This window comes from Periophthalmus magnuspinnatus, chromosome 15 (genome assembly GCF_009829125.3).
Source record: "Periophthalmus magnuspinnatus isolate fPerMag1 chromosome 15, fPerMag1.2.pri, whole genome shotgun sequence".
Taxonomy (NCBI): domain Eukaryota; kingdom Metazoa; phylum Chordata; class Actinopteri; order Gobiiformes; family Gobiidae; genus Periophthalmus; species Periophthalmus magnuspinnatus.
The window spans coordinates 17676167-17701268 of NC_047140.1; the positions used below are offsets into that span (position 1 = coordinate 17676167).

The 25102-nt window shown below is 39.9% G+C and overlaps 1 protein-coding gene across 1 annotated transcript; it reads right to left on the minus strand.

Annotated features, from left to right (window-relative positions):
* Nucleotides 1-9711: 9711 nt before the first annotated feature.
* pwwp2b (PWWP domain containing 2B) lies at nucleotides 9712-24963 on the minus strand. Its single transcript, XM_033979588.2, has 3 exons — nucleotides 24490-24963; nucleotides 20418-22155; nucleotides 9712-14576 (listed from the first exon to the last, which is right to left on the minus strand). The coding sequence occupies exons 1-2, from the start codon at nucleotides 24747-24749 to the stop codon at nucleotides 20418-20420; spliced, it is 1998 nt and encodes a 665-aa protein (XP_033835479.1). The 5' UTR covers nucleotides 24750-24963; the 3' UTR covers nucleotides 9712-14576.
* Between the last annotated feature and the right edge of the window lie 139 nt (nucleotides 24964-25102).

The following is a 25102-nucleotide window of genomic DNA, read 5'->3' on the forward strand; positions in this document are numbered from 1 at the left end:
GATCCTCATTTCCTTATAAAGAGCTGATGGTTCTTGGTAAGCGTCAGTTGTGGTTTGGGAACGATGACTAATCAGAAAATGAAATGGATATTTATGAAAAAACGATGACATAATCTTTCATTTATTCTTTAAGCTCGAAATTATCCACAAAATCCTTCCCGCTTGCCCTCTTTTGGCTCTAATTCCACAGTACGGCATAAAACGTATCTATATCAGCAGAGAATGTCCCAAAGTATGGTTTTAACATTCTCTTTCCATGGAATCATGCAGGTGATGTGCAACCCCAGACAGTTGCTTTCATTAAAAGTTGTTTTCTTTTTGTGATGCCAACAATGTGAAACTAAAACATGACAAATGGCACTGGGTTATTTTAGTGATGGCTCATGGCAAAACTCTGGTCCAAGTTATTCAGCGGATTAATCACTGAACATAGTGTGATGCCTTGTTCCAGTTACAGCAGTTACTTTTCTGTCTGTGCTCTAATGTAATGTGTTGATCTAATTATAAAGGATTTACTTCATGTTTTTGGACCCGTAAAGAGGCATGTCCCCTTGATGTGAGTGTGTGCACAGATTGTAGTCCCCACAGTGGGATAAATACGCCCTCCCCACATCACAATTATGACTGAATTAAAACCAAATCCAGAACTGAACCTGGACAAAACTAGGACTAAACCAAGACTAAACCACATATGTTTAGTATTTATATTTAGTCTATTTATATTTGTATTCTAACACTTATTTTATACATGAGTTTGATGTTAGAGTATATTTGATTGTTGTTGTGTTTTGTGTTGTGCCATATCGCTGAAGGACATTTGGATATTTGGTTCACTGCAGGCAATACAACTTTTTCAAATTCTGACTAAACTAGGACTAAACCAGGACTAAATCAGGACTAAACCAGGACTAAACCTGAAGTAAGCCAGGACTAAACCAGGGCTAAACCAGAAGTAAGCCAGGACCAAACCAGGGCTAGACCAGGACTAAACCAGGGCTAAACCAGGGCTAAACCAGAAGTAAGCCAGGACTAAACCAGGACTAAACCAGGGCTAAACCAGGGCTAAACCAGGACTAAACCAGAAGTAAGCCAGGACTAAACCAGGGCTAAACCAGGACTAAACAAGGACTAAATCAGGACTAAACCAGGACTAAACCAGAAGTAAGCCAGGACCAAACCAGGGCTAGACCAGGGCTAGACCAGGACTAAACCAGGGCTAAACCAGGGCTAAACCAGAAGTAAGCCAGGACTAAACCAGGACTAAACCAGGGCTAAACCAGGGCTCAACCACAGCTAAACCAGGACTAAACCAGGACTAAACCAGGGCTAGACCAGGACTAAACCAGGACTAAACCAGAAGTAAACCAGGACTAAACCAGGGCTAAACCAGGACTAAACTAGGGCTAGACCAGGACTAAACCAGAAGTAAGCCAGGACTAAACCAGGGCTAAACCAGGACTAAATCAGGCCTAGACCATGACTAAACCAGGGCTAAACCAGGGCTAAACTAGGACTAAACCAGGACTAATTCAGGGCTAAACCAGTAATAAACCAGGACTACAGACCAAGCCAAGTCTACAGCAGGACTAAACTGGACTTAAACGAGGACCAAACCAGTGTAAACACAGCCTGTGATGCAACCGCAGCTCTGTGCATGTGCGTGTACAGCATGTGTTCCCATCCATCAGTGACAGGAAACAAGGCCTAAAGTGGCATTTGAGAGCTGCTCGGAAACTCTGACCACGGCACGGCTTCAGGAAGAGCGGGATTAGACAGGGACAGGTTTCTTTGTTATGTAAGCACGGATCTATGCGTCTACCATCACACTACATGTTTGATGTAAACACTACGGTTGGGGCCTTAACACGGGTTCTAGCTCTTTTATTTACAACAAATAGAGGGTTATGGGTTAAAGAGCATTGTGAAAATTTGTGCTGAAATAACACCCAATTATAAGTGTGATCCAAACAATAACTTAAATCTGAACTATGTAAGGCTTTTAGTGGAGGGTTTAATACCTGTTTGTATTTTATTGCTTTGCCTGAAATATTCCTTAGTCTTCAGCCACATCCTCATGAAGACAGGCAGGTAATGTATCTGTCTTCTGTATAAAAAAGTGGGTGAAGTGAGTGTGTTCAGCTCCAGCCAAATGAAGCTCATAGAAGATAACAGTTGTAGGGGCCAATTTGGTGCCGAGTTCCATGTTTGGCATTCCGACCGCGAGTATCATAGCAACCAAAGAGCCAATTAGGAGCGAAGCTGTTGAAGCTAATGCCCCTTCCCGCCCGCACCGGTGGTTTAGCAGGCGGCGGGCGCTTAGCAACACGAGTGGAAGCGACCTTGGGGAAGAAGGCAGCTGATTTGTCTCTTATTAATGTTCCTATCTTGAGCTACAGACACAATAGCCAAATAAAAATAGCAGGATCATTTAGAGCGGGTTAATACAAACATTTTAAGACCAAAGTGACAAGCCTGACAGCAGCATTTACGGAGAGAGGGGCAACAGTTTTCAAATATAAAGTGAACTGGAGCTAGAGTCGATGGCACCTATGATCACTTTCTATTTTCATATCTAAAAAAAACATTCTTCGGAACATTTTCTATCATAATGTGAGTGAATGAAAAAGTATTTCTAAATGAACACGTTTGTATCTTGTATGAACACCTCTCTATACCTCAATACCAGCCTCGTCTAAATATATTTGAATTTGCTCAGTGAACCAGACCCACGTTAAACATTACAAGACTTCGATACAGCTTTGTCCCAGCCACAGAACAGTAAACAATAAAAGTTTTAAGAGAACCATTAACTCGCGTAGACTCGGCTGCCTTCTTCAGAGCAGATCAGAACACACTTGTACCAGATGGCGTAGTACAGACATCTGCACAAGTGGGCCCCTCCACACTTCAACAGTTTTAGTTACATAACAATTTATATCACTGAGTTTCACAGTTCACTGAAACAAAACATTTAAACTATGTCCAAAACCGTCAGTACTCTGCTCTCTATTAATATGAGGATCTTTTGAGCAAAGAATCTGGCTGTCAAGCAGAGGTGGGGAGAACAGCAAAAATTGTACTAAAGTAAGAGGAAAGTTACACCAAAAACACTAAGTAGAAGTATAAAGTAGTGGCGAATGAAATTACTAACCAGACTAACACCAGATCTTTCACTTCTACACGTTATATATGCTTCACTATCAAAACAATATCATTTTGTCTAAATGTCTAGCATCATACCTCCTGTTTATGTCTGGTACCTTGTTAGCAAGTATCGACAAGATGCTTTTGTCAGAAAAATATACGCTTTCTGCTCCTCACCTGAAGCTGTGTGGAGGGACTCGAACTGATCAGCCTGGACTGTACAAGATGGATTCTCGTGAGATTGAAAGACTGTAAGAGTTACTGTGCGTGTGCTTTTGTAACCACGTTGGCTCAAAATAATATCGAAGGTTGTAATATTGTACAGTGAATAATTTTGTATTAGTATTGGCAATCAGATACTAATTGATAATAAAACTAGCATCAAAACTAGATACTCATTTGAGCAGGTATCAATACTAAAAAGATCACATTCACAGGACAGAAATGAACCTTTCCTGAATAGAAAGAATGATTTTGAGCTGTATCAGACACAAATATAAGGCCACATAGAGTAGTATACGCCCATGGACCACTATGGAACATACCTGGACGACTGAGGGATTACACAGATATAAGACCACGTAGAAATACAAAAGAAAGGATGATTTAAGGTTGAAAATGGCATTCTGTTGACTATAGAAAGAGAATCGTTATTGAATATCAAGTCTATTCCTTAGTATCAAAAGTGAGTTTGAAGTTTCAGTATCGAGTTGACTTTATTCCTCTGATGTTGGTCGCGTACGTTTGCCTTAAACACATTTGGGTGAGGCATATTTGATCACTGTATGTTTTGTAGTCTGTTCCAGGATTCAGTGAAAGACTTCTTGGCAGCAGCAGTAGTTCTATGTAAACCAGCCCCATGACAAAGCTCCTGTGGTCACTGGCTCCTTACAACAGAAAGGCCTTTGTGCACACTTTGTCTCTCACATAGTTGTGGCTTCATAATGTTGGCTCAAGTCTCCAAATTCCCTACTTTAACCTGCAGACACAGACAAAATGCAACCTGTATGTTATTTTAAAGAGGGAAATTACACTTCTATGGGGTATTACTGCTAACACATAACATATTTAGATCACCGTGTAACTTTTTATTGTTGCTATATCTGCTATGTTTGTCAAAAACAGTGTAATAAAGAGTTTAATTAGCTTCAGTTGATGCTCCCAGGCTAAGTCACTCTCCCTACAGAGCGCTATGACAACACAATCAGTGTGCATCCCGCTAATGAAACTACATCACATCATGTCAGGTTTGTGAAGTTGTAGTGCATTGTTTTGTATCCTGTTTTTGTATAATTAGCAAAAAGTATAAGTAGGTTTGTGGGCTGAGCATTGGACGGAATCATACCAACCGCAAGGAGGTTCAAATAGGGCCCGGGAGAGATTGCAAAATTACTCAAACATGCATGGATGACATATAAAACCACTTCAGGCATGTTTTTTTATGAGGGAACAATGCTATAACATGGTAGAAAGCTAAAATGTTCTCCTTTTCCATGGAGATACAATAGCTTTGTTTATTCAGTTCAAGTGTTGCAATGTTAAAAATATCTGAACAAACTTAATGCCATACTGTGAAACATTCTAGGCAAAGCAATCTCCATGGAGACAAGCAGGAAAGTTACATAGCGCACCTTTACTCCACTGCTTACACAAATGCATTTTTTGTCTCTATTACTCACTACATAGAGCAGCATTCTGAATATACTACACCAAAGTGAATTTCCATGTATTTAAATGTCAACATAAGGTTAACACCCAGGACCCATATGGTGTGATGCACTTATAGCCTGAGTATAAGACACACTTGTGCAGAGAGCTCTACCCTGATGAAGGCCTTGGATGTTGCCATGGTTACTGTGCTGTTCTGCTCAATTGCACAGAGCAAAAGGAACATACAGTATCAGATCATATCTCTGCACTGGCATATACTAGAATAACTGCAGTCACATTTAGGTTACTGCAAAATGGACACCAATAGAAAATGGTTCAGTGAATATAACGTGTCAAGAGGGATTATTTTAGCCTGACCAGACCCAGGCAATCGGTGAAGTTTAAAATGGTAAAAAATAACATCTTTTACCTGTAGCCTAGATTCAGGGAATATGTTTAGGTATAACTAAATGATAATATTAAGAAATACACATAAAAAACTGTGTATAAGATTTTAAATTTCACAAAAGCCTATATGTTTCCTCAGATCCAATGTAAACATGTTCAAATCAAATATAGCTTTTACTGATAACAATTGTAATGTGGATTTATTCTTGATTACTGAAACATTGGACATGATGGCCACTTGGTGTTTGAGCCCTAAAGACGATTGTCCAGTCAGAAAGCAGAATGAGCTTCACACAAGTCTCTCATTTGGGTTGCCAGTTTCAATGCTGAAATCCAGTTGGTTTAAAGTAGAATCTCAATCGTCATTAATCATCACTAATACTTAATCAGAGCTAGTCTCATGTATGCGTCTACTATATACAGGCTGAGGCACTGGCAAACATACACTACATAAAGATATTTGGAATTTTTGGAATTCCGAGTAGGAGTATCATAGCAACCGAAGAGCCAATCTGGAGCGAAACTGTTGAAGGTAGGGATTGGGCACTTAGCAACGCTGTCAATCAAACCTTTTGGTGATACTAGAGGAAAGCAGGCAGCTGATTTGTCTGTTATTAATGTTCATATCTTGATTTACAGACACTATAGCGAAATAACTACCAGGATCATGTACAGCGGGTTAATACGGACATTTTAAGACCAAAATGACGAGGCTCACAGCAGCAGTTACAGAGAGAGGGACGACAGTTTTTCATTATAACGTGAATTGGAGCCAGAGTCGATGGAGCCAGAAGTGCGCCCATGATCACTTCCCATTTGAAACACGGCGGCTACAGTCTGTGCTGACAACCCACAGTTCAATTGTAATAGTAATATCTTTACTATAAAACCGCAGGCTACAGAGCGCTTCTTTAAAGGCACCTGTAAGTTTCCTGTTGAAGAGGATGTTACTGCTTTGCCTGGAATGTTCCACAGTATGATTAGTATTTGTATTTCTATGGAGATGAGCAGGTGACAACACTGGGCCAAGTTACAGGTCAGATCTGTAGAGAGGTGACCCCACTCGCAGTAAGATAGATGTTTTTCAAGTTAAACGTACTCGTAATTGAATAAATACAAGATAGATTCAATCACCAGACGCAAACTGAACCTTTAACTCTCTACATCACTACTGCTGCTTCTCTAAAGAGTTTCTGTACTTTCCAAAACCTTCATTGTATTATTTTTATTGTATAATTTTGAGTTTGGGTCAGTCGGGGTGTGTCTTCCCAGAAGCAGTTGTTTTTTTCCCCTAAATTTGTCATCCGTGTCTTATTTTAATGTCTCTATTTCAGAAACTTCCTGTTGTTTTATAAATGTTTGACAGAGCTGCAGTCATTTCGAGCTGTAAGAGGAAATGCACTGAAGGGTTTTCTCAGCCAGTCCAAACCAATGGAGCTATAATAAAATGTGAAATAAAGACATTTCGGGGTGGCTAATTTAATATAGTGTTACAAAGCATACGCCCAATGGCCTAACACAATTAAATGTACAATTTGTGTGTGAGATCAGGGCAACACCTCAGAGGTTGTGAGCTAATGTTCTCTTTGTGTGAATAAAAAAGGAGAGAACATGGTGTGGAAGGGCATCTGGCTCTAAAATCTGAATGATATCACCATCTTTGGAGCACTGTGGCGTAAAGGCACACGACGTACATACTGATAAACCTGCTTTTCTCCATGGAGATGTTAAAAAATCGATCTCCGTGGAGACAAGGTGACGCCAACAGGTAAAGTTCTAGGTAAGTTCTGTGGAGAGGCAATCCTACTTAGAATAATAACGCATATTTTTTAATGTATCTGTAAGCAATGAAAACACCTAGTTGGCTTGATCTTTGAAGACAAGTTTAATGCCGTACTGCGGAACATTTAAGACAAACTCCAAGAAAAGCTACGCCTTTGGTTTGAAAAATTCCTTTGGGACAAGTGGATGTTATGAGGGCGTAAGAGGAGCAGAGCGGGGGAGGGGAGCGCTGGGTTCAATTCACTGGTTGGAGCTTACGGTGATATGCGACATTTTGAGGACTTTTTCCCCATTCAAGATGTATTTTTTTGTTTTAAAATTTTAATCGCTATGGCAGCCGTCTTAATTTTCCTCATTCTGAACCTCATGTAAAGTATACTGCCTTGCCCAGTCACCTCCTGTGCGCAGAGTTATGCAAGAGCCAAACTTATCCCCCTATTTCTGACTGAGGGCATAAATCAGCAGATGACACTGATACGACATGGATACATCAGAGGAGGGCGGAGAATCTGCGGAGAATGAAAGGGATTTGAGGCATTTTTGGACAGATTAGTAACCTTGTCCTTGCGCGGGGGGTCAAACCTGCCTTCGGTCCAAATAAAATCTATCTTTCTCAGGGTAGTATAATATTTTGGTCATAAATAAATGCAATGAATGCTCCACAGTTTGCCATTAAACATATCTATGTCCATGAACAAAAGCATTACGAGGCCAAGTCACAGGTTAGATCTGCGGAGAGGAATGCAAGTTTTCGCAATATAACAATCAATCCAGCGTTTATTCAATTAAAGGCAAGTTTAATGCAGTGCTGTGGAACATTTCAGACAGAATCGGGACGAGCAGATGGTAAATCCCCACCCCCAACCAGAAAACTTACATAGAAAAGATTTTTATGTTATTTTTAGTGCAATATATTGTGAGAAGTAGGTCACACTCACAACCTTTCAAACCGATGATTTCATGCTCAAAACAAAACAAAATAAACTTGAATGTATATAATGGCTTGGTAATATTCGTTAATAGTGTATAATGGATCGGGTGCGAGCGTGCTGAAATCTGTACGTGGTTGTCAGGAGACCAGCTGGCTCTGCTCAGGTCCAAACACATGAGACTCATGAGGGAGAGGCGTCCTTACACGTCCAGTCAGCATTTACACTGCACTTTTCTGATTCAGCTTCACATGATAAGCACAAACCAGAGCATGTTAATAACAAAATCATGTTACAGCGTCATGAGGAAACGATTATATTCATGTTTTACAATCAGCTCTGTGTTGTGTTATGCTAGCACCCTGAATAATAACACCAATAGCTTAGATTTAAAGCCACAGTATGAGTTTTAAATGTTTGTTGTTTACTGCACTGAACGTTTGTGAGTGGGCTTGCATCACCACGAACCTGACTCTTATTTGACTTTCTTGCTTCCATGGAAATGCTGTTCATGTGGCTGTGATATTCCACAGTATGGCATAAAACTTAACTGTCTCTATAGAGAATTTTCCAAAGTCTAATTTTATTTTAACTTTGAATTTCCATGGAATACTGTGCCTATAAATGGTGGTTTACAAGTTTCTTAAATCACTATGAAAAATGCATTATTGATTCATTCCTCACATACTTTGGTGGCCATTTCTGCCCTGGTGCTGAATGACAGAAATATGGCTGCCAATCTATGCCCGCGGTGACTCCGAGCACCTCTCACTCACTCACACAGCTCTTTCACACTGATCTCACAGTGTCTTGCCACAGGACACAATAATTTACACTGGTTGGAGCTAAGATTGACTCACTAACCTTCCAGTTACGAGACAACCGCTCAACCGCCACATCTAAAGGCATTAGCATTATAAGATACATGGTCCTTATCACGGAGTTGTCTACCATAAATGTGATTGTAGACGGTCTACTACCTGCTTTTCTCCATGGAGATGCTATTGTATTACCGGGAATGTTCCACAGTATGGCATTGAACATACTTTTTATTGCTCAAATCAGGCAAAAACAGGCATTTTGTACAGTAAGCAGTCGCCTCTCCACTGATCTGACTTGCGACTTAATGCCAGATTCGAATCTAATCTGCGCAGTGGTGGATGAAGTACTCAATTTTGTTATTTAAGCAAAGGTACAGACACAGAGGTACAGAGTTACTCAAGTAAAAGTATCACATGAAAAAATTGACTTAAGTAAAAGTATTAAAGTACCCGTTTAAAAATGTACTTAGAGTAAAAAGTTACAAATCAACAATACTTCTGTGAAATGCTTTAAAGTTTTAAATGTATTGATAATGGTAAAAAAGAATAATTCAGATTTTGGTCAACAGTTGCAAAATGAATCAATTTAATTTTTTGTTATCAATTTTGTGTGTTTATTTTTGTTTGCTCAAAGCCAAAGCTTGAGTTCATCGAAACTCTTAGTCAGGATGTTTCCACGAACATGGTAAAAATAACCCCTCAAATCATACGAAAAGTACTTTTTACTTTTCAGTCTTGCTCAAACATGCAGTGGAGTAGAAAGTAGATACCTGCTCTAATATCTAGTGATGTAAAAGTGAATAGTATCTACTGTAAAATTACTTCAAAGTACAGACTCCTAAAAATTCTAGTTAAGTACAGTACTTTCCTACTTGTACTTCATTACCTTCCACCACTATATCTATTTCTCTCTAATCTGTATCTCTGTGAAGGCAAAATGACATAGCATAGTATTTAATAAAGCTCTCACTGCACCATTATTGCTTGTATATTTTATTTTATGTACAGTACATGTAAAAAAGAACAAAAAATAGCCAATAACATTGACCGACGAGGGCAACAGCAGATAGTCATGTTGCTCTATGGAAAATCCCCTGTTCAGGCATACGTACACAGACCACCACAGACCACCACACTCCTATGGTGCTATACAGGCTGTGGAGACCCCTTTAACGGTCCCATTGTGAAAGGAGGAGAGGAATATTTTATCCACTATTTCATCTTAAACAGAAACAGATGAGCCGAGAGATGCTAGGTTTAGCCATAGTGAGATTGTCCCAATGATTAACCTGCTAGCAAGAAAACAAGATAAATTCAAGATTCCTATCCAGTTTATGAACTTCGAAAGCACCTAGAATTCATTTTTGTTTCTCAAAATCGAAGTATACTGGGGAAATATTGAATGTTAACAAGCTAAGTGAGTGTTTTTGGTGCCGCAGAGTACGAAAAACGGCTTTGCAAAGTTACAACACCTAGGCCTTTCATGATAATTACGACTTATGTTTCTATATAAGCTGGAACAATATTTTTTAGAGCGGTCAATATTTATCGTGTGTACATGTTCTTTGCACTACTGGGAAATTTTGGGTTATTTTTTGGCTATATGATACGATTTGAGCCACTGTAAGTTGAATTGTTACAGCTGCAAACTAACTACTAAAGTGTTTTATTCTGATGACTATTTATTACAGCTCATGGTTTTTTAACAATATTGCAGATTTAGAATAGTTTTTGTGATTTATATCTGCACTTACTGTGTCAGTGGAAATAATTACTTTCAATATTATCAATGATCGTTTATATTTACTTCAGAAATATATCAAACTTCAACATTTTTTATCATTATAGGCCTAAGAACAACAGCTCAATGTTTGTACTTGGTTTCAGAAAACTGACTATAATGGCATAGTTAATTCATAAATGAGTTTCAGTTCATGAATGTAAGTAAAATGTATGCTTTCTCAGTGAACTATACTAACCATTTAGCCATTTCAAATCTGTTAGCAACCTGACATATTTTGAAATTCAGACATATTTATAGCGTCTTAATTTCATAGCTGCATGGACACAATTCAGTCCTTGTTTGAGCAGTGAAAAATCAATGAGTAAATCACTAATCTATTACAACACTGGGTCATTCTCAGTTCACATTTCATTTTTTTTCAGTTGACTTTTTAAACTTCATCAATGCAACCCTTTCACAAGCTGCTTCCCATCACTAGAACAACAAACCCACAATGGCCGAGACCAGCCGTCCATATTACGTTTGGTCTGTGGAGCGTAACTGCATGCAATCTTGGTTTTACTTTTAAATTCGCCAGTTTTTTTCCACTCCAAGCATTTCTACCTCTGGTTTCCCAACCCCCACCTCTCCTCCTCCCCACTCCTCCTCTGGGGACCGCTTCAACAGTGCCGCTTTCAACGCAAAGGTCACTAAAGGTCATTCCGGTCTCCAAACAAGCCAATGCACAAGCTAGCTCCAGTTCATTTCTCCCCGTTAGCATGCTCAGCAGTTGAATTCACAGTATTCTTACAGCATTTCTTTTGAAATTTATAAAGCCCAAACTAAAATGCATTCAGTGGGATGTATAAGACACCAAAGTTAAGCCTGTCCAGTGAAATGTATGTGATTTGATGTGCAATGGTTCTCAAACTGTGGTACAAGTACAACAAGAGGAAGGCCATTTTCAGTCCTAGTTGAGTTTTTGCTTTGTAAAAGGTTTAGTCCTTGTTTAGTCCTGGTTTAATCCTCATTCAGTCCTAGTATCGTCAAGGTTTGGACTTGGGTTAGTCCATCTTTAGTATAAGATTTGCTCTTACATCTACTTTTTAACAGCAAATCTCTAGCACAAGTTCTGGTTTCAGTCCCGTTGTAGTCCCGTTGTAGTCCCGTTGTAGTCCCGTTGTAGTCCAGTCTGTAGTCCAGTCTGTAGTCCAGTCTGTAGTCCAGTCTGTAGTCCAGTCTGTAGTCCAGTCTGTAGTCCAGTCTGTAGTCCAGTCTGTAGTCCAGTCTGTAGTCCAGTCTGTAGTCCAGTTCAGTCTGTAGTCCAGGTTTTAGTCCATAGATCTAGTTTTAGACCAATCCTTGTACACATTTTATAATGATTTAGCATGTTTAACTTTTATATAATAAGAAATGCTATTTTCAGTTGCTTGACAATCGTACTTGAAAAGCCAAATATTTTTAAAAGGTATTTACTTAGCGTGACAAGTTTGAAAACCACTGCGGTAGAGTTTAAGGTGTTTCCTTATGTTTAAATGCAAGAATACAGTGTACACAACCTTCATGGTATCTTCCCCTTTCAGGAAAAAAATGTACAATAAAAAATCTAATCTTTTCATCTCCAAGGCAATGGATAGTCAAACCACAACAACTTTTGAATACCCCTTCTGCCATTCAAGGGCTGTTTCTCGCAATTAGTGTTCTCAACAATTACAGCAGGCCACCAAGGTACAGAATAAAGTGCTTTTTTCTTAAAAGGTGAGTTAAATAATTGAAGAAACTAAATAAAAATGGTCGCTGGGGTACCAAAATGTCAAGACACAGCTAAACAAATGGAAGATGGTCAAAAGATGGAGCTTGTTTTTAAATATATCCACAGATTATGTTTAAGAATGAACACTCAGTCACTTGTATTGTCCGTGATGGGATACGTTCACATTTCAGAAGGATTCAAGGTAAGACTTTATCCAACCGCACTCAAAACATCGAGAAGACAAGTCCACAAAAAAACAGGTTTAAAATCCAAACGTTGCTGTGTAATCCAAAAGCATCCACAATATGTAGTGAAGACAAGGAAAATATACGAAACCATACGAATTAATAGTTTGGGGCTGGGCGATGTAGTGATAAAACTGAATCGTGATCTCATTCCTGTGTCAATATATTGAACAAAATCTATATATTGCGATTCATAAATTTTCACTTGAACCCTGAATGAGTGACAGGTGATTTTAACCAATCACAGTGAAGTATGAACTTTCAGACGACTTTAGTTTACATCCTCAAGGTAACATGAATGGTGATTTTGCCATATCGCCCACGCCTATTGGGAAGCAAATGTTTTAAATAAATGAGTCTATTTTCAGGATCAGCAATGTAGTGGGTTAAGAATATGCCCAATAACAGGACGGTAACTAGTCCTAACACTTAAGCACAAACATCGTGTGATGTGCAAGAGGTATTATCCTATTGTTACCATGGAAAACCTAATACATTTTTATTTTTGAAATGTGTTTTTCTGTTGTTCTGTCCTTGAGACCACACATGGATGTTATATTGACACATTTCCCATCAATGTCATCAAGTGATCCCAAATCTTACAACATTTCTTCCAAAGTTAGCAGTTGGAGGTTACATTGCCTGAAAATTCTGAGTCATGTTCTAGTTTGTGGTTGTGCCATTGATGAGTCACTGTTAGTCACACTGGAAAATAGATGTTTGTCACTCATGTGGAGAGGTCAGCCGAGCTATAGAAGTGGGTAGGGGTTCGGAAGAGACTATATACATGGGGAAAATATTGGGAAAGTTAGTTGTAGCTAGCTTTGGGAATAGCCAGAAAAATAGTGCAGTTTTTGGAGTTTAAGGGGTTTATTAGAGTGAGTAAAGTAGGCTAGATTCATCATAACAATTATTGTGCTTTAAAACTAAGTCTTCAAAGTACTCTTTCTTCAAATGAATCTCTAACAGATGGAGTGTTGAGGTTTGTGCTTTTTATAGCAAACTATAAATCCATACATTTGACTTTGGATTTTGTAGGTGCAGTCACACAAGACCTGGTTTAAACCTAGTTTAGTCCTGATGTAGACTTTGGTTTGGTCCTGTAATAGTCCTGCTCTAGTCCAGGTTTGCGACTTGTTTCGTCCCAGTTTCAAGTAGAGTGCATGCAAATAAGCAGGAAGAACTCATGGGACTTAAATCTATAAATACTACACATATTTTATTATGGACGGTAAAATACTTGTTCCATTGCACACTGACCGTGGAATTATCAAAAGTATTGATGCCCAAGTAGTAATTGATACCAAAAACTAGTATCGAATGTAGACCTTTTCTGAATAGTTTCAGAATAGACTTGATCTATAGAAGAACATGTATGAAACCACATGGTAATATGAAACTATAATTTGTTTGTGTTGAAAAGAACATTTGATTTTCCTTTTTTAAGTATTGAAAGTTTGAAATGTAAGTATTGTGAAAACACTATCATGGAAGGTGACAAATAAACTGTATTCCTTATTGATCCATTGGTTTATCTATTATGTCATTGGACTCAAGACTGTAGTTCAGCAATAAAATGGCACATGGCTGAGACGACACTAACCAAAATATATTGTGGATGCTATACGAAAAACACAGCATTATTTGATGGTTTAAAAACATCAGTGTGGACATGGCCTGCCTGAAGTCCAGAAAGAAAGGAGAAAGAAAGGTAGAGAAATCCAAAATGGACGCCACTGTTTATGATCCTCATGACGACGGCGAGGAGAGCAGCAAGATTCTGTGGTAGAAAGGTGGACTCAAGAGAAAGATAATAAATACATTCTGGTTCTTATAGAGTCATTATCCGATTCTACAGAAATATGAATAAAATCTAAAAAATAAAAAAGCAGGAATCGTCCATGTCAGTTCATAGTAGACCACGGAGATATTGGCCGTTTAGTTGCTCCCTTATCCTGTCTCTCATCACTCCATGTTGGCGGACATTTTCCACCAGCCTTGTGTGAAAAAAGGAAGAAAAAAAGTGTATAAATAGTAGCTGTGGCAACCGCACGTACTCTTCTTCCTGGGTCTGGGCGCACGGTGTGAGGATTGGTGACCTCTTTTGTCCCTCCTCAGCTCCTGTAGTGGACAAAAGATACATGTCAAGACAGCTGGTAAAATGTCAATGTCAAAATCGATAAATCTAGTCTTGAATTTTCGTTATTTCGGCAAGTCCATGATAAAAACGCGTTGGTCATTTTAAGAAACTCTTTGGTGGTAAGCTACTACTGAAGCCATGGCTGCCCTGGGGCGGACTGACTGACTTGCTATCAGTGAGATTGTTGGTGCAGGTTGGGAGAGGTATCAAACACTTTCACACCACAGTCAACGGTGGGGGACGTGTCTTGCCCAAGGACACAGCAATAGCATGTCCACGTCAGAGCCATAGTCCACAAAATATAGTCCTGGTTTAAACACGTGAATTAGCCCTAGCTCAATGTGGATAGGTAAAAAAAAAAATCTTATAATTACATTTTTTTCTATGACCATTTGGTTCGTTTTATTTTTAATCATTGCCATTTATCACAAACAATAGTCCAATTGAATCCCCCTTTGTCCAAACTTCTTTCCAAACCACATGCTTTTACTGAATTACTGATTTACTGAGTATTGGCTCTAGACCTCTCCAATGAAATGCCGTTCCCTTCTTTTGATTAATTTAATCCTAGTTAGTTAGTAAGAGGACAAAAATCAGGTCCCCATGACCTAAAGTCTATTATTAGATCAACTGCATGGGTCAAAATTCAAGTATGGGTTAAAATAAGTTAAGGTTGGGGAAGTAGTAACTATGGTTAAGGCTAGGATCAGTCAACAAATTAATGCAAGCCAGGTTAATGTCCCCAAGAAGCACGGGAACCCATCCAACATGTGTGAAATTATGAGTTACTTGTTGAGCAATAACAGTCAAGAACCATTTTGTAGTTTGGAGGAGAAGTTTTGGTTTAGTTCAGCTGTAGATGTGGTTTACAAGTTTGAACAAAGTTATGGTTCAGGTTTGTTCCTTTTCCTGAAAATGTGGTTCCTGACATGTCTTGTTAGCCTTTTAAACATTATGGATATCTGTTAAGTAGACGTCAGCCACTATACGGTCTGTGGAAAGCTCTCTGCGGCTGACGGAGCAAGAAAAACACTTTCTTTACGAGCTGTGGAAAAAGTACCAAATATAGTCCTGTCTTAACCCTTTATTCACTAAACTAACTGGTTCTGTTTGGTTCATAAGAGAATAAACACAGCATTCGGGAGCTGTCTCTGTCTGAGCCCCGTATCACGTTGAGACAATATTTAACTTTGGAGAACTGGCATCTTGACAACTACCCAGAGGTCAATGCACACAGACAACAGGTTTAGTGAGGTCCGGAAACCTGCTTCGGCATGATACGAGTCAGATTAAGCGCTGAAAATCACGCTGACAGACAACAGTGTTTCCCGTCAACACTGTGAGAGGACTATGGTGGCTCTTCATAGTCAAATCTTTGCCCCCATAATCCCCACAGTCTAAAAACAAGCTGAACAAAAAATAGGTCATGATCTTTAATACTTTTAGTATGTATTGTCATAAAAGTAACTACCATATATAGAATCAACAAATAAACTTTTAAAAATATATATTAATAGTATATTACGTTAAAACCATAGACTGTATGGGTGACGTCACACTCCCTTAGTCCACTTCTTTATAATGTTCGGCTCCAGTCAAATAAAGCTCATCGAGGCCGTTATAGGGGCAAATTTGGAGCCCAGTTCTATATTTGGAATTCCACCCGCGAGTATCATAGCAACCAAAGAGCCAATGCGGAGCGAAGCTGTTGAAGCACCCGTTCCCACCCGCTGGTTTAGCAGTGGGCGGGTACTTAGCAATGCTGTCAATCAACCCTGTTGCTAACACTAGTAGGAGCGACCTCTGGGAAAGAAGGCAGCTTATTTGTCTGTTACTAATGTTCATAGCTTGAGGTATGGACACAACAGCGAAATAAAAATACCAGAATCATGTAGAGCGGGTCAGTATAACAGTTTCAGACCAAAATGACGAGACTGACAGCAGCATTTACAGAGAGAAGGGCAACAGTTTTCTAAGTTTTTTTAAGTGAATTGGAGTCAGCAAGTCGATACAGTCTATGGTTAAAACTCATTGCCTCAGTGTATATAAAGAAATAAACTACTACTAATTAGTATAAAGCGAGGCAATAGTAAAGCAGAATAAACAGTTCAGTCATTCCTAATCTTCCAACTCACTCCATGCATTCTCCCTTCTGTTGTTGTGCATACAAACCATTCTGATGATAAAATAATTATTCCTCTAATAAAATTTGGGTTGTCCAACACACCATCGCCCAACTGACTAAACGACTAAATGATTACAGTCCCAATAGCAACACTAGTGTCAACATGCTGTTCTTGTAACCACCAAACCAACCAAAGTAGCCTCCCAAAAGTAAGAGAAAGTATTTAGTTAGATTGAAGTTAAATGGTAAAAGCATCATCAAGGAATTTACAGTTGTAACTTGTAAGTGTTGCAAGTAGTGGGCACTGAAGTGGCAAACTCTGGGTTAGCAGCATTAAAAGAACATTGGTCACATTTGTACAAACTAGTCATTATAACATTGTCCATTTGCTCTCCATGGTCAACAGATACACTTTGTTCAAACTTTACAAGTTTTAGTTTTATACAAAAACACCAAAAGCGACAACTGAATATTCTGATGAGTGCATGGCCCTATTATCTGTTATGCAAATATTTTACACATGTTCTTGCCTGACACTATTTCAAATGAATTATCTGCAATATAAACAGATACAATTTCAGGGAGAAGTTATGATAAACTGGTTTACATAATAACAACAAACTTTGTGAGTACTGTTTGAGTGTGCAGTGGTTCACGCCCTCAGAGTGAATGAGGAGGTCGGCTGTACTCGTCCTTGCTCAGGCATTCAGCCAAAATGACATCCATATCTCCACTTAATGTAAAACATGCCCCAGAAATGTTGAAATGTGATTACCCCAGCAAAGCAATAAATCTAATTAAGTAGTTACTGGCACTAAGGAAAGTGTAATGTTAAATCAACCATATCCAAACTACTGCCCTACTACCAATGATAAAACATTATACTCCGTTACTCATTGGAAGGGGATTCTTTTTCAATTTAACTTTCATTTATCTGGGTAGGTCGATTTGAGACCCAATTCTCATTTACAACGACATGGTCAAGAGGCAGGCTGCAAAAAGATTTCACAAAGAGCAAAACAGTGAATATAAAGCATACAATACACTTAATTTCTGGGGCAGTAGCCTTCAAATCATCTTGGTCTTGCTCTGGCTTATTCACATTTTAGACCTGAACTGGTTTAGCTGAAGTTCAGGTTCAGTCAAACTAAAATGTAAAAATAATACTGCAATAGTTTTATGAATATCTGCAAATTTAGAATATAGAGTATGCCGTCAATGTAAGGGACGGGCAAGATCTCGATATTTTATCCTGAAAAACGAAGGACAATATTATGTCAATCCAACAGAAACGTGCTAAAACATGTCTGTAAATGTTTTTGTTGAGGCTTAAGCAACAGACAATCATGAACTGTCAGAATAGTTTTCAACCGTTCGCTCAATGCTAACTACATTTTAATTGCACATAAAAACACAGCAAAATGACTGAACAGCTTGACTTTGAGCTGGAATGGTAAACAATTAATTAAGTAAATTTAACAAGCAGTTCTTGTTGACATGGTACAATCTGTGCCCTCAGCTGCCAATTAAGCTTTGGTTATGTATTCAGAGATGGACCTATTATGACACAAGTGGAGCACAAGTCACCCACCATGCAAGAATCGACAAAAGTCAGCAAGAGTTGGAGAATAAAAATCATGTGAGTTAAAAGTTAACTAATGTTTTTCAATATTGTTTCCAAACATTTCTCCATCACATCCCTTTAGTCCCTGATTCAGACCTGGTTTAGACCAAGTTTCTGTTAAAGAAACATTTGGTTAATTCCATGTTTAGACCAGGGATTAAACTGTTGATACAATCCTCAGAGAACTGTACAACTGCAAATGGATCTTGCTTTAAACCAGGGTTAGTCCAGATTTAAAAAATGGGCACGAGACTGGGGCAGCTTAGAAAGAAATATTGTTGCCAAATCTGCAATATTGGGAATTTCAGACCAATATGAGATCTGGAAAACACTGGGATGTAATGAATACGGATATTGGAATAGACATATATTGCCCATCCCTTCCTGATTTAGACCAGGTTTAGTCCAGAGTTAGGCTAATTTACCCTTTGGTAGAAAAGAGAGTAGGTCTGCTTAGAAATAGTTTGATGTTAAAAGTTCAAGTACATTGCTGTATTGTTCATTGTTATTCTATAATTTGCTCACAGTTTGACAAAGCTGTGCAGGACATTTCTATTGTTAAATTTGTTCTGGGCATGTTTATGTGAAATAAGATCCACTTCTGAGAGATTTAGTTTTGGTCCAAAAGCTTCGAGCCAAACACCAGACACAGAATATTAGGAACATGTGCTTTCTGCTGCTGGTTGGGTCCGATTGGCAAAATACATTAACACACAAACTGGAAAAGTATGGTACCGCTTGGAGCAGCAGTCCTAATGATTAATGCTATTAGAGTTGACTTTAGGCACACACTGCAAAATATGATGGCAATAAAATGACTATATTGTGTTAAAATAAACACAAATAATGACAAACCTAAATATATTCAGGCTTAGTCCAAGGTTAACCCTGTGTGCATCGATTTCTTGCAAATAGAAACTAATGCGTGTTTAATACCAGGGATGATCCAGTTTTTTTTCTCCCAATCTAATACTGATTTTTTAGCATTTGAAATTCCCGATACTGATCTCCTCCAAGTATTCTAAGGTGAATTTAGCCCCAGTTCAATAAAATTATTGCCAGCTGCAAAAAAGGCCTATACTTTTTAAAATTGCCTAATAATTTGTAATAATATAGCAAAATGTTGTCTTAAACTGCTCCACAGCAGCTTCAGAACATAATGACAGAAACATTAGGTGTTTTAGTTTTATTTCTCGGTTTCTAGAGGCAATTTTTTTTCACCATATTACTGGCCTGAAAAAAGTTGAGAAGCCTGCCGGAAGCACATGGCTAGCTACGATATGTAAGCCTGTTAGCGCATTTGGCTCTGCTCATCCGCTGATATCGTTTCGTTTTCACTCTTAAGGCTCTGTGAATACATCACAGAGGTAAAACAAACACCATCTCTGTCATTAATAATGTTTTAGTCATTTTAGAGCCTCCTCAGTCTGTGCTCAAGCTGCTCTGGGCGTTAGCTGCAGTGTTAGCAGAAGAAGTGGATAACTACAGAAATGCCCTCTTCTATTACGGTGAATGTGTTAAACACCATTTTATTGCTTTTACTTGACATTTACCTGCTTTATGTTGGGTTTCTAATTTTTATTGAAGGCACCAATAATTTTGAGAGCTTATGTCGGTGCCACAAAGCTCCCTCTTTTAGTAATCTAATCAAAGCACATTTATTTAGACTACAGCTGTGTTTACCATTAGAGCTGCAACCAGTGATTATTTTACCAGTCGATTAGTCACAGATTCTTTTTTTCCATTAGTCAACTCGTGAAATTATTACTTCTATTGTAAATTTAGATTTACAAAACACATTTTAACCCCCCAAAAAAGTTAACTATACCTAAATATGGTGGCTAAACGCTTCTAAATAGAGATTTTTAAAATATAAATAATGTGCATTATCGATGAAAATTAGAAATTGCTTATTCTTATTTTGACATTAGGATTAGGATTAATAATGTGACTGTCATAAAAGGGCATTTTCTTGTGTTTTATAATCTGTAAAGTACACCATTAATAATTTCAACCCTATTAACCATCGTGAAACATCATCTGGTAAGTGTAAAATGCATTGGTGGTACTGACCTACGTGTCGCAGTGGGACAGCAGTGATGTGATTTCGGGGCTCATGTACCCCACGGCCTTGGCTGCCTCCAGGATGGCCCTCCGGTACATGCCCTTCTTCTTTCGATTGAAGCGGGACCTGAAGAGCTCTCTGAACGGCGACAATTTGGCAACGGACAACTGCGAGGTGGTGGGCGAGCCGAACCACGCCACCTTCGCTTGGGGCCACTGCGCTTCACAAGTGGCTGTTTCCTGTTTGCGTGTCCCACTTATGCTAAGCACCCGAGCGGGCCACCAAGGGAAACCATGAATCTTCCCCCAAACTATGTCTCCCACGGCAACAGCGTGCCCCTCCTCGGTAACGCACTTGGTCATACTGCGGGTGTGCAAGCGGACCGTGAGTGGGGGGACAGTCTTGCACCCGTCCCGCGTTGGAACAGAGGAAGAGGTAACAGACAGGTCCTCCCCCGGGGCGAGATCGCAAAGTTCTGGGGAGGTACCTTCTGAGCTAAAAGACTTGGCTTCATCTAGACTATCGCTACTGCACACGGACAAGCTAGACGAATCCGCTTTACGCTTACGGAAATTTATCAAAAGAGTCAAATCGCTATGTCCTCTATCTCCCTCCTCTCCGGAACTACCAGACCACAGCTCTAGTGAGTTCTTGCCCTCTCCGGAGTCCTCAGAATGAGGCAAACACGGCCCACTAGTCGCCTGTGGTCTCCTGGTTCCATCTACTATCTCCGCTTCATATTCCACCACACTTTCCTCGCTTTCCCGTTGTGGAGGTCTCAAGCGGATTTTGGGAGAAGTTAAGTCCTGTCCCACAGTTGTATAGGGCCTGGTTAGTTTCAATTTAGGAATGGACACAGTTAAGCCAGATCTAGTGGCATCTAGGATGTGCCGTTGCTCCTTGGTTGTAAGCACTTTACCGTTTTCTCCTCCCAGTCCATTTGGAACAAGTTGTTTGGGACAGAAAGGCTTGACAGACCCATGCACTCTTGATGGGATTTTCATGACCTCACCTTTTCCTTGTGGAGTGCTGTAAGATATTTTAATAACAGGACTATGCGGTATAACGTCACTATTTGGGAACTTTTCCGTTTCAGTAGGTTCGGTCCTTTTGTCCCTTCTTAGTCTCTTGCTTTCGAGTGTTGTGCCATTTTCTCGTCTTCTAGTGTCTTTAGTCACTATCTCCTCCTTCCTCGCCAACTTTGATGCTGGTTCCTTCTCCTCTGCCTCTTCGTCGCTTTGTAGTGCATTCTCCTTCCTTGACGATTTGTTGCTAACCCCATCCTTACTGTCCTCATCACTGTTGTTTAAAGTATTCTTACATTTTTCGCATAGCACTTGTCGAGGTCGCAAACGTATCGTACTTATGGTCATACGTCCTGGTTCTCTGCCCCGCCTCTTTTTTCTTTTGATTGGACGTGGAGGAGGCTGTGGGACCCATTGGCTGTAGCTGTGCCGCACCCAAAGAGGCTGAGGAAATGGTGCTCCTTCAAAATAAGGAGGGTATGGAGGTTGTCCCGCTGGTACAGGAGTGGGTACAGGAACAGGGCAAGGTAGAGGGGCACGTGTTGGGTCATTTTCGGGGATGGAGTTCTCGTCCTTTGGTCTTGGATTTGAAGCTTGGCTCGGAGACTTGGGAACAGGCTCCTCTGAAGATCCCAGAACTTCTGTTACGTCACACTCCTGTTTGGTGAGAGAGTAGTCACCGTTTTTTGCTGTGACATCTGGGAGACAGAAGAGGCCAGTCCTAGAAAAGAAAGAGGGAAATTATATTACCATTTATGCACACATGATATTGATCTTTTTTCTCAAAATTACATGATTTGAAAATGCGATAAACCACAACTTACTTGGCTGCAAACCTATAAGAGAGCTGTGAAGTCACATTTGTGTCCTTCCTTTATTCAGGTAGTCAGCGAAACAACATATCGGCCTATGCTGGACATTTAAAGCTACCATCTGTATTTTTTTTTTTTTTTTTTTTTTTTACCAGTGCAAATGTGAAACGTTCCCCACCTCTCACAGGCCAAATCTGGCACACTAGTGGTGTTATGTGAGAATACAACATTTAATTACAGATGATAGCTTTAAGGCAGATAAAATGAAATATCAGCCGACAGGTCAGTCTATCACTAGTTAATAATCTCGATTACACCATTATAGTAATCGATTAGAACAATAATCATAAGTGTAATAAAAATTTTATACGCTTATAAATGAAGGAAAGTACAGACTGGTTGGTTATAAACTGCTAGTGTCAGTGTAACTTGAAGTGAGGACATTTTTTAGGCCTAATCTTCAGTGCATTTTATAAGGACATAACCCTGGCTCTGTGCTTTTAACAGCCCTTCCAATATAAAGCCTGCACACAGTAAAAGCTGAGACATAAAGACGAGTTCTGTTTGGCAGTGACTGGACACCCTGACGCCCCTCTCCCCGTCACCTGGATGCTGAAATTCTTCCCTGATGGTGGGGGTTGGGGACTGAGCAGCTAGCATATATCTGCCCCACTGCTGCCTCAGGCCTCTGTCTCAGCTCTGGTTTGACTGATTTTGTGTGTCCTTTTTGCAGTGTGACATTTGCAAACAGGTCCCAAGAAAACCCAGGAGTGCAGCAGTAACATGGCCGAGCAGCTTCAGTCGGAGTAGACAAAGAGCCTACAGGATGCCCCCCTCCCTCCCCAACATCTGACTGAACAAAAACAATCCCATGAATCACTCGGGATTCGGAGGTTAGGAAGGAGCCAGGAGATTTCGGTTTGTTTTTGCATCCGTGCGTACTTGGGGCTTATGTGTGGGGAGATTATTAATTAGAGCACATTTAGGGAGATTGTGTTCCTCCCCACTGTCCCCAGGAGAAGTAGTTGGCAAGCACCTCTCTATAATGGTCTCTGGTGAGGCCTGTTCCTCTCACCTTTTGGCAAAGCTCGGAGTGGGCCAGAGTCCGCCCGCACAGTGACTGACACAACTCTGTTTGTGAAGAACAGGCCGTGCTCGTGAAGCACAAGGACAGCACGTCGCCATGATTCAACGCTCTGCTGCCAGCCCACACTGTGTACACTGTAACTAGATGTGCTCAAATGATAAGTGAATAATAAGATAACAAAACCTGAGTTGGACTGCTAGACAATGACAGGAAATGATTTGGAATGAGCACAAAAAGAGAAGGCAGATTTTTGACAGCAGCAAGGCCCAAATAACAGGCCTATTTAGAGTTATTTGAGGCCTGCGTTTTCCCATTTGGGTGGGTTATTTTCAGGACAGCCTCAGCTCTCATATGAAAAACCATCTCGGCACAGTGAGGGGCAAAGCTGGTCAGATTCTGATTCTGTAAGGCTATTAATAGGCTTTCAAGCTTTCAAGGTGCACAGTGTTAGAACAACACAAGGCATTACATGTGACACTGGACACAGCAGTGGTGGGTATAAAATTCTGTTTCATCTTAACTGCAATTGTCCTATATCAAAATGAAAAACTGATTAGCAGAAAGTTACAGATGTGAGGGGTTATACCAAATGTTTTCTTCATAGTATCCACTCTATTGTCTCAGAGGTGACTGACTGACTACCAGGAGCAAGTCAATTCATCATCATTCTTTCTCATCATGATGCCTGGCAGCAGTTCACTTACACTGTATACTTCACAAATAAAACACAATGATGCAAATAAACGCATATAAATCTAAATTATAATATTATAGTCGAGGCCTCTTATCTTGACTTGAGCTGCAGTTTGATGAGGCTAACAATAAGCTACAGATGAACCCAGTGACATTTGTTATTGTTCTAAAGAAGTCAATTCTGTTCAAAAACACATGGAATACATCTCCATAGTCCGGATGAAAACGAGCTAAAAGTAGCATAATTTGCAGTTTGTTTTCCTTATAATCACACTGTTTAAACATTAGCCTGTTAGCTCATAGATAGCCACTCTGTCAGCTACAATAACCTGTATGTGTATTGTATCGAGGCCCGGTTAGCTTTCACTTAGCATCAAAGCTAAGTTAGCTGTTAGCCATTAGCACAGTTTAGCATTTCAATCAAATTCAAAATAAAAGGGCAAAATGACAAAATAAAACCTACTTCTTGTTGCAGTCAAGTAATATCCCGGTGAAGTTTCTTTCTCGGAAGGTTAGTGTCACCACCAATGTGTCGTTTATTATTTGATCGATAGTGACAGGTATCCGAGAGCCGGCCCGCAGCTCTTCGGCCACAGCCTCCATGTTTCCCGGGGAAAGGTGTCCGACAGCGCGGTGCTCTATCCCGGCCAAGGGAGCCACGGTCGCGTCGGCCCAAGATCCGTCTCCCCTTCGCAATCGGAGCAGGAGGCTACACCAGGGCATAAAATGACGCCATCACCCCCACCAAGTCAATTACAACCGCGCTGCCACCGCTGACATCACGCTCCTGTGGCTGTGTGGAGCCAGAGGACAGCTCCCCAAGACGAGGCCTACCCTTTCTCTGCTCACTGCGAGCTGTTCAGTGCTACACAACCACGTTTGACCCAGGTTATTTCAATGCAGCCATTTCTACCAAAGCACAGAGAGAGGTGGGTTCAATCTATGTGAATGCACGAGAGAATAAATGCTGGGTACACATTATGGCAAATCATCCAACAGAATTATATCATCATTTGGCTTATCCTACATAACATTTTTATTCAAAATGGGTTCATGATATAATATTGTAAATGCCT

Coding starts and splice junctions, on each gene's coding strand:
- pwwp2b (XM_033979588.2), bottom strand. CDS start 24,749: ATGCCCTGGTGTAGCCTCCTGCTCCGATTGCGAAGGGGAGACGGATCT. Junction 22,156..24,489: donor TTACTTGACTGCAACAAGAA/GTAGGTTTTATT, acceptor TTTCTTTTCTAG/GACTGGCCTCTTCTGTCTCC.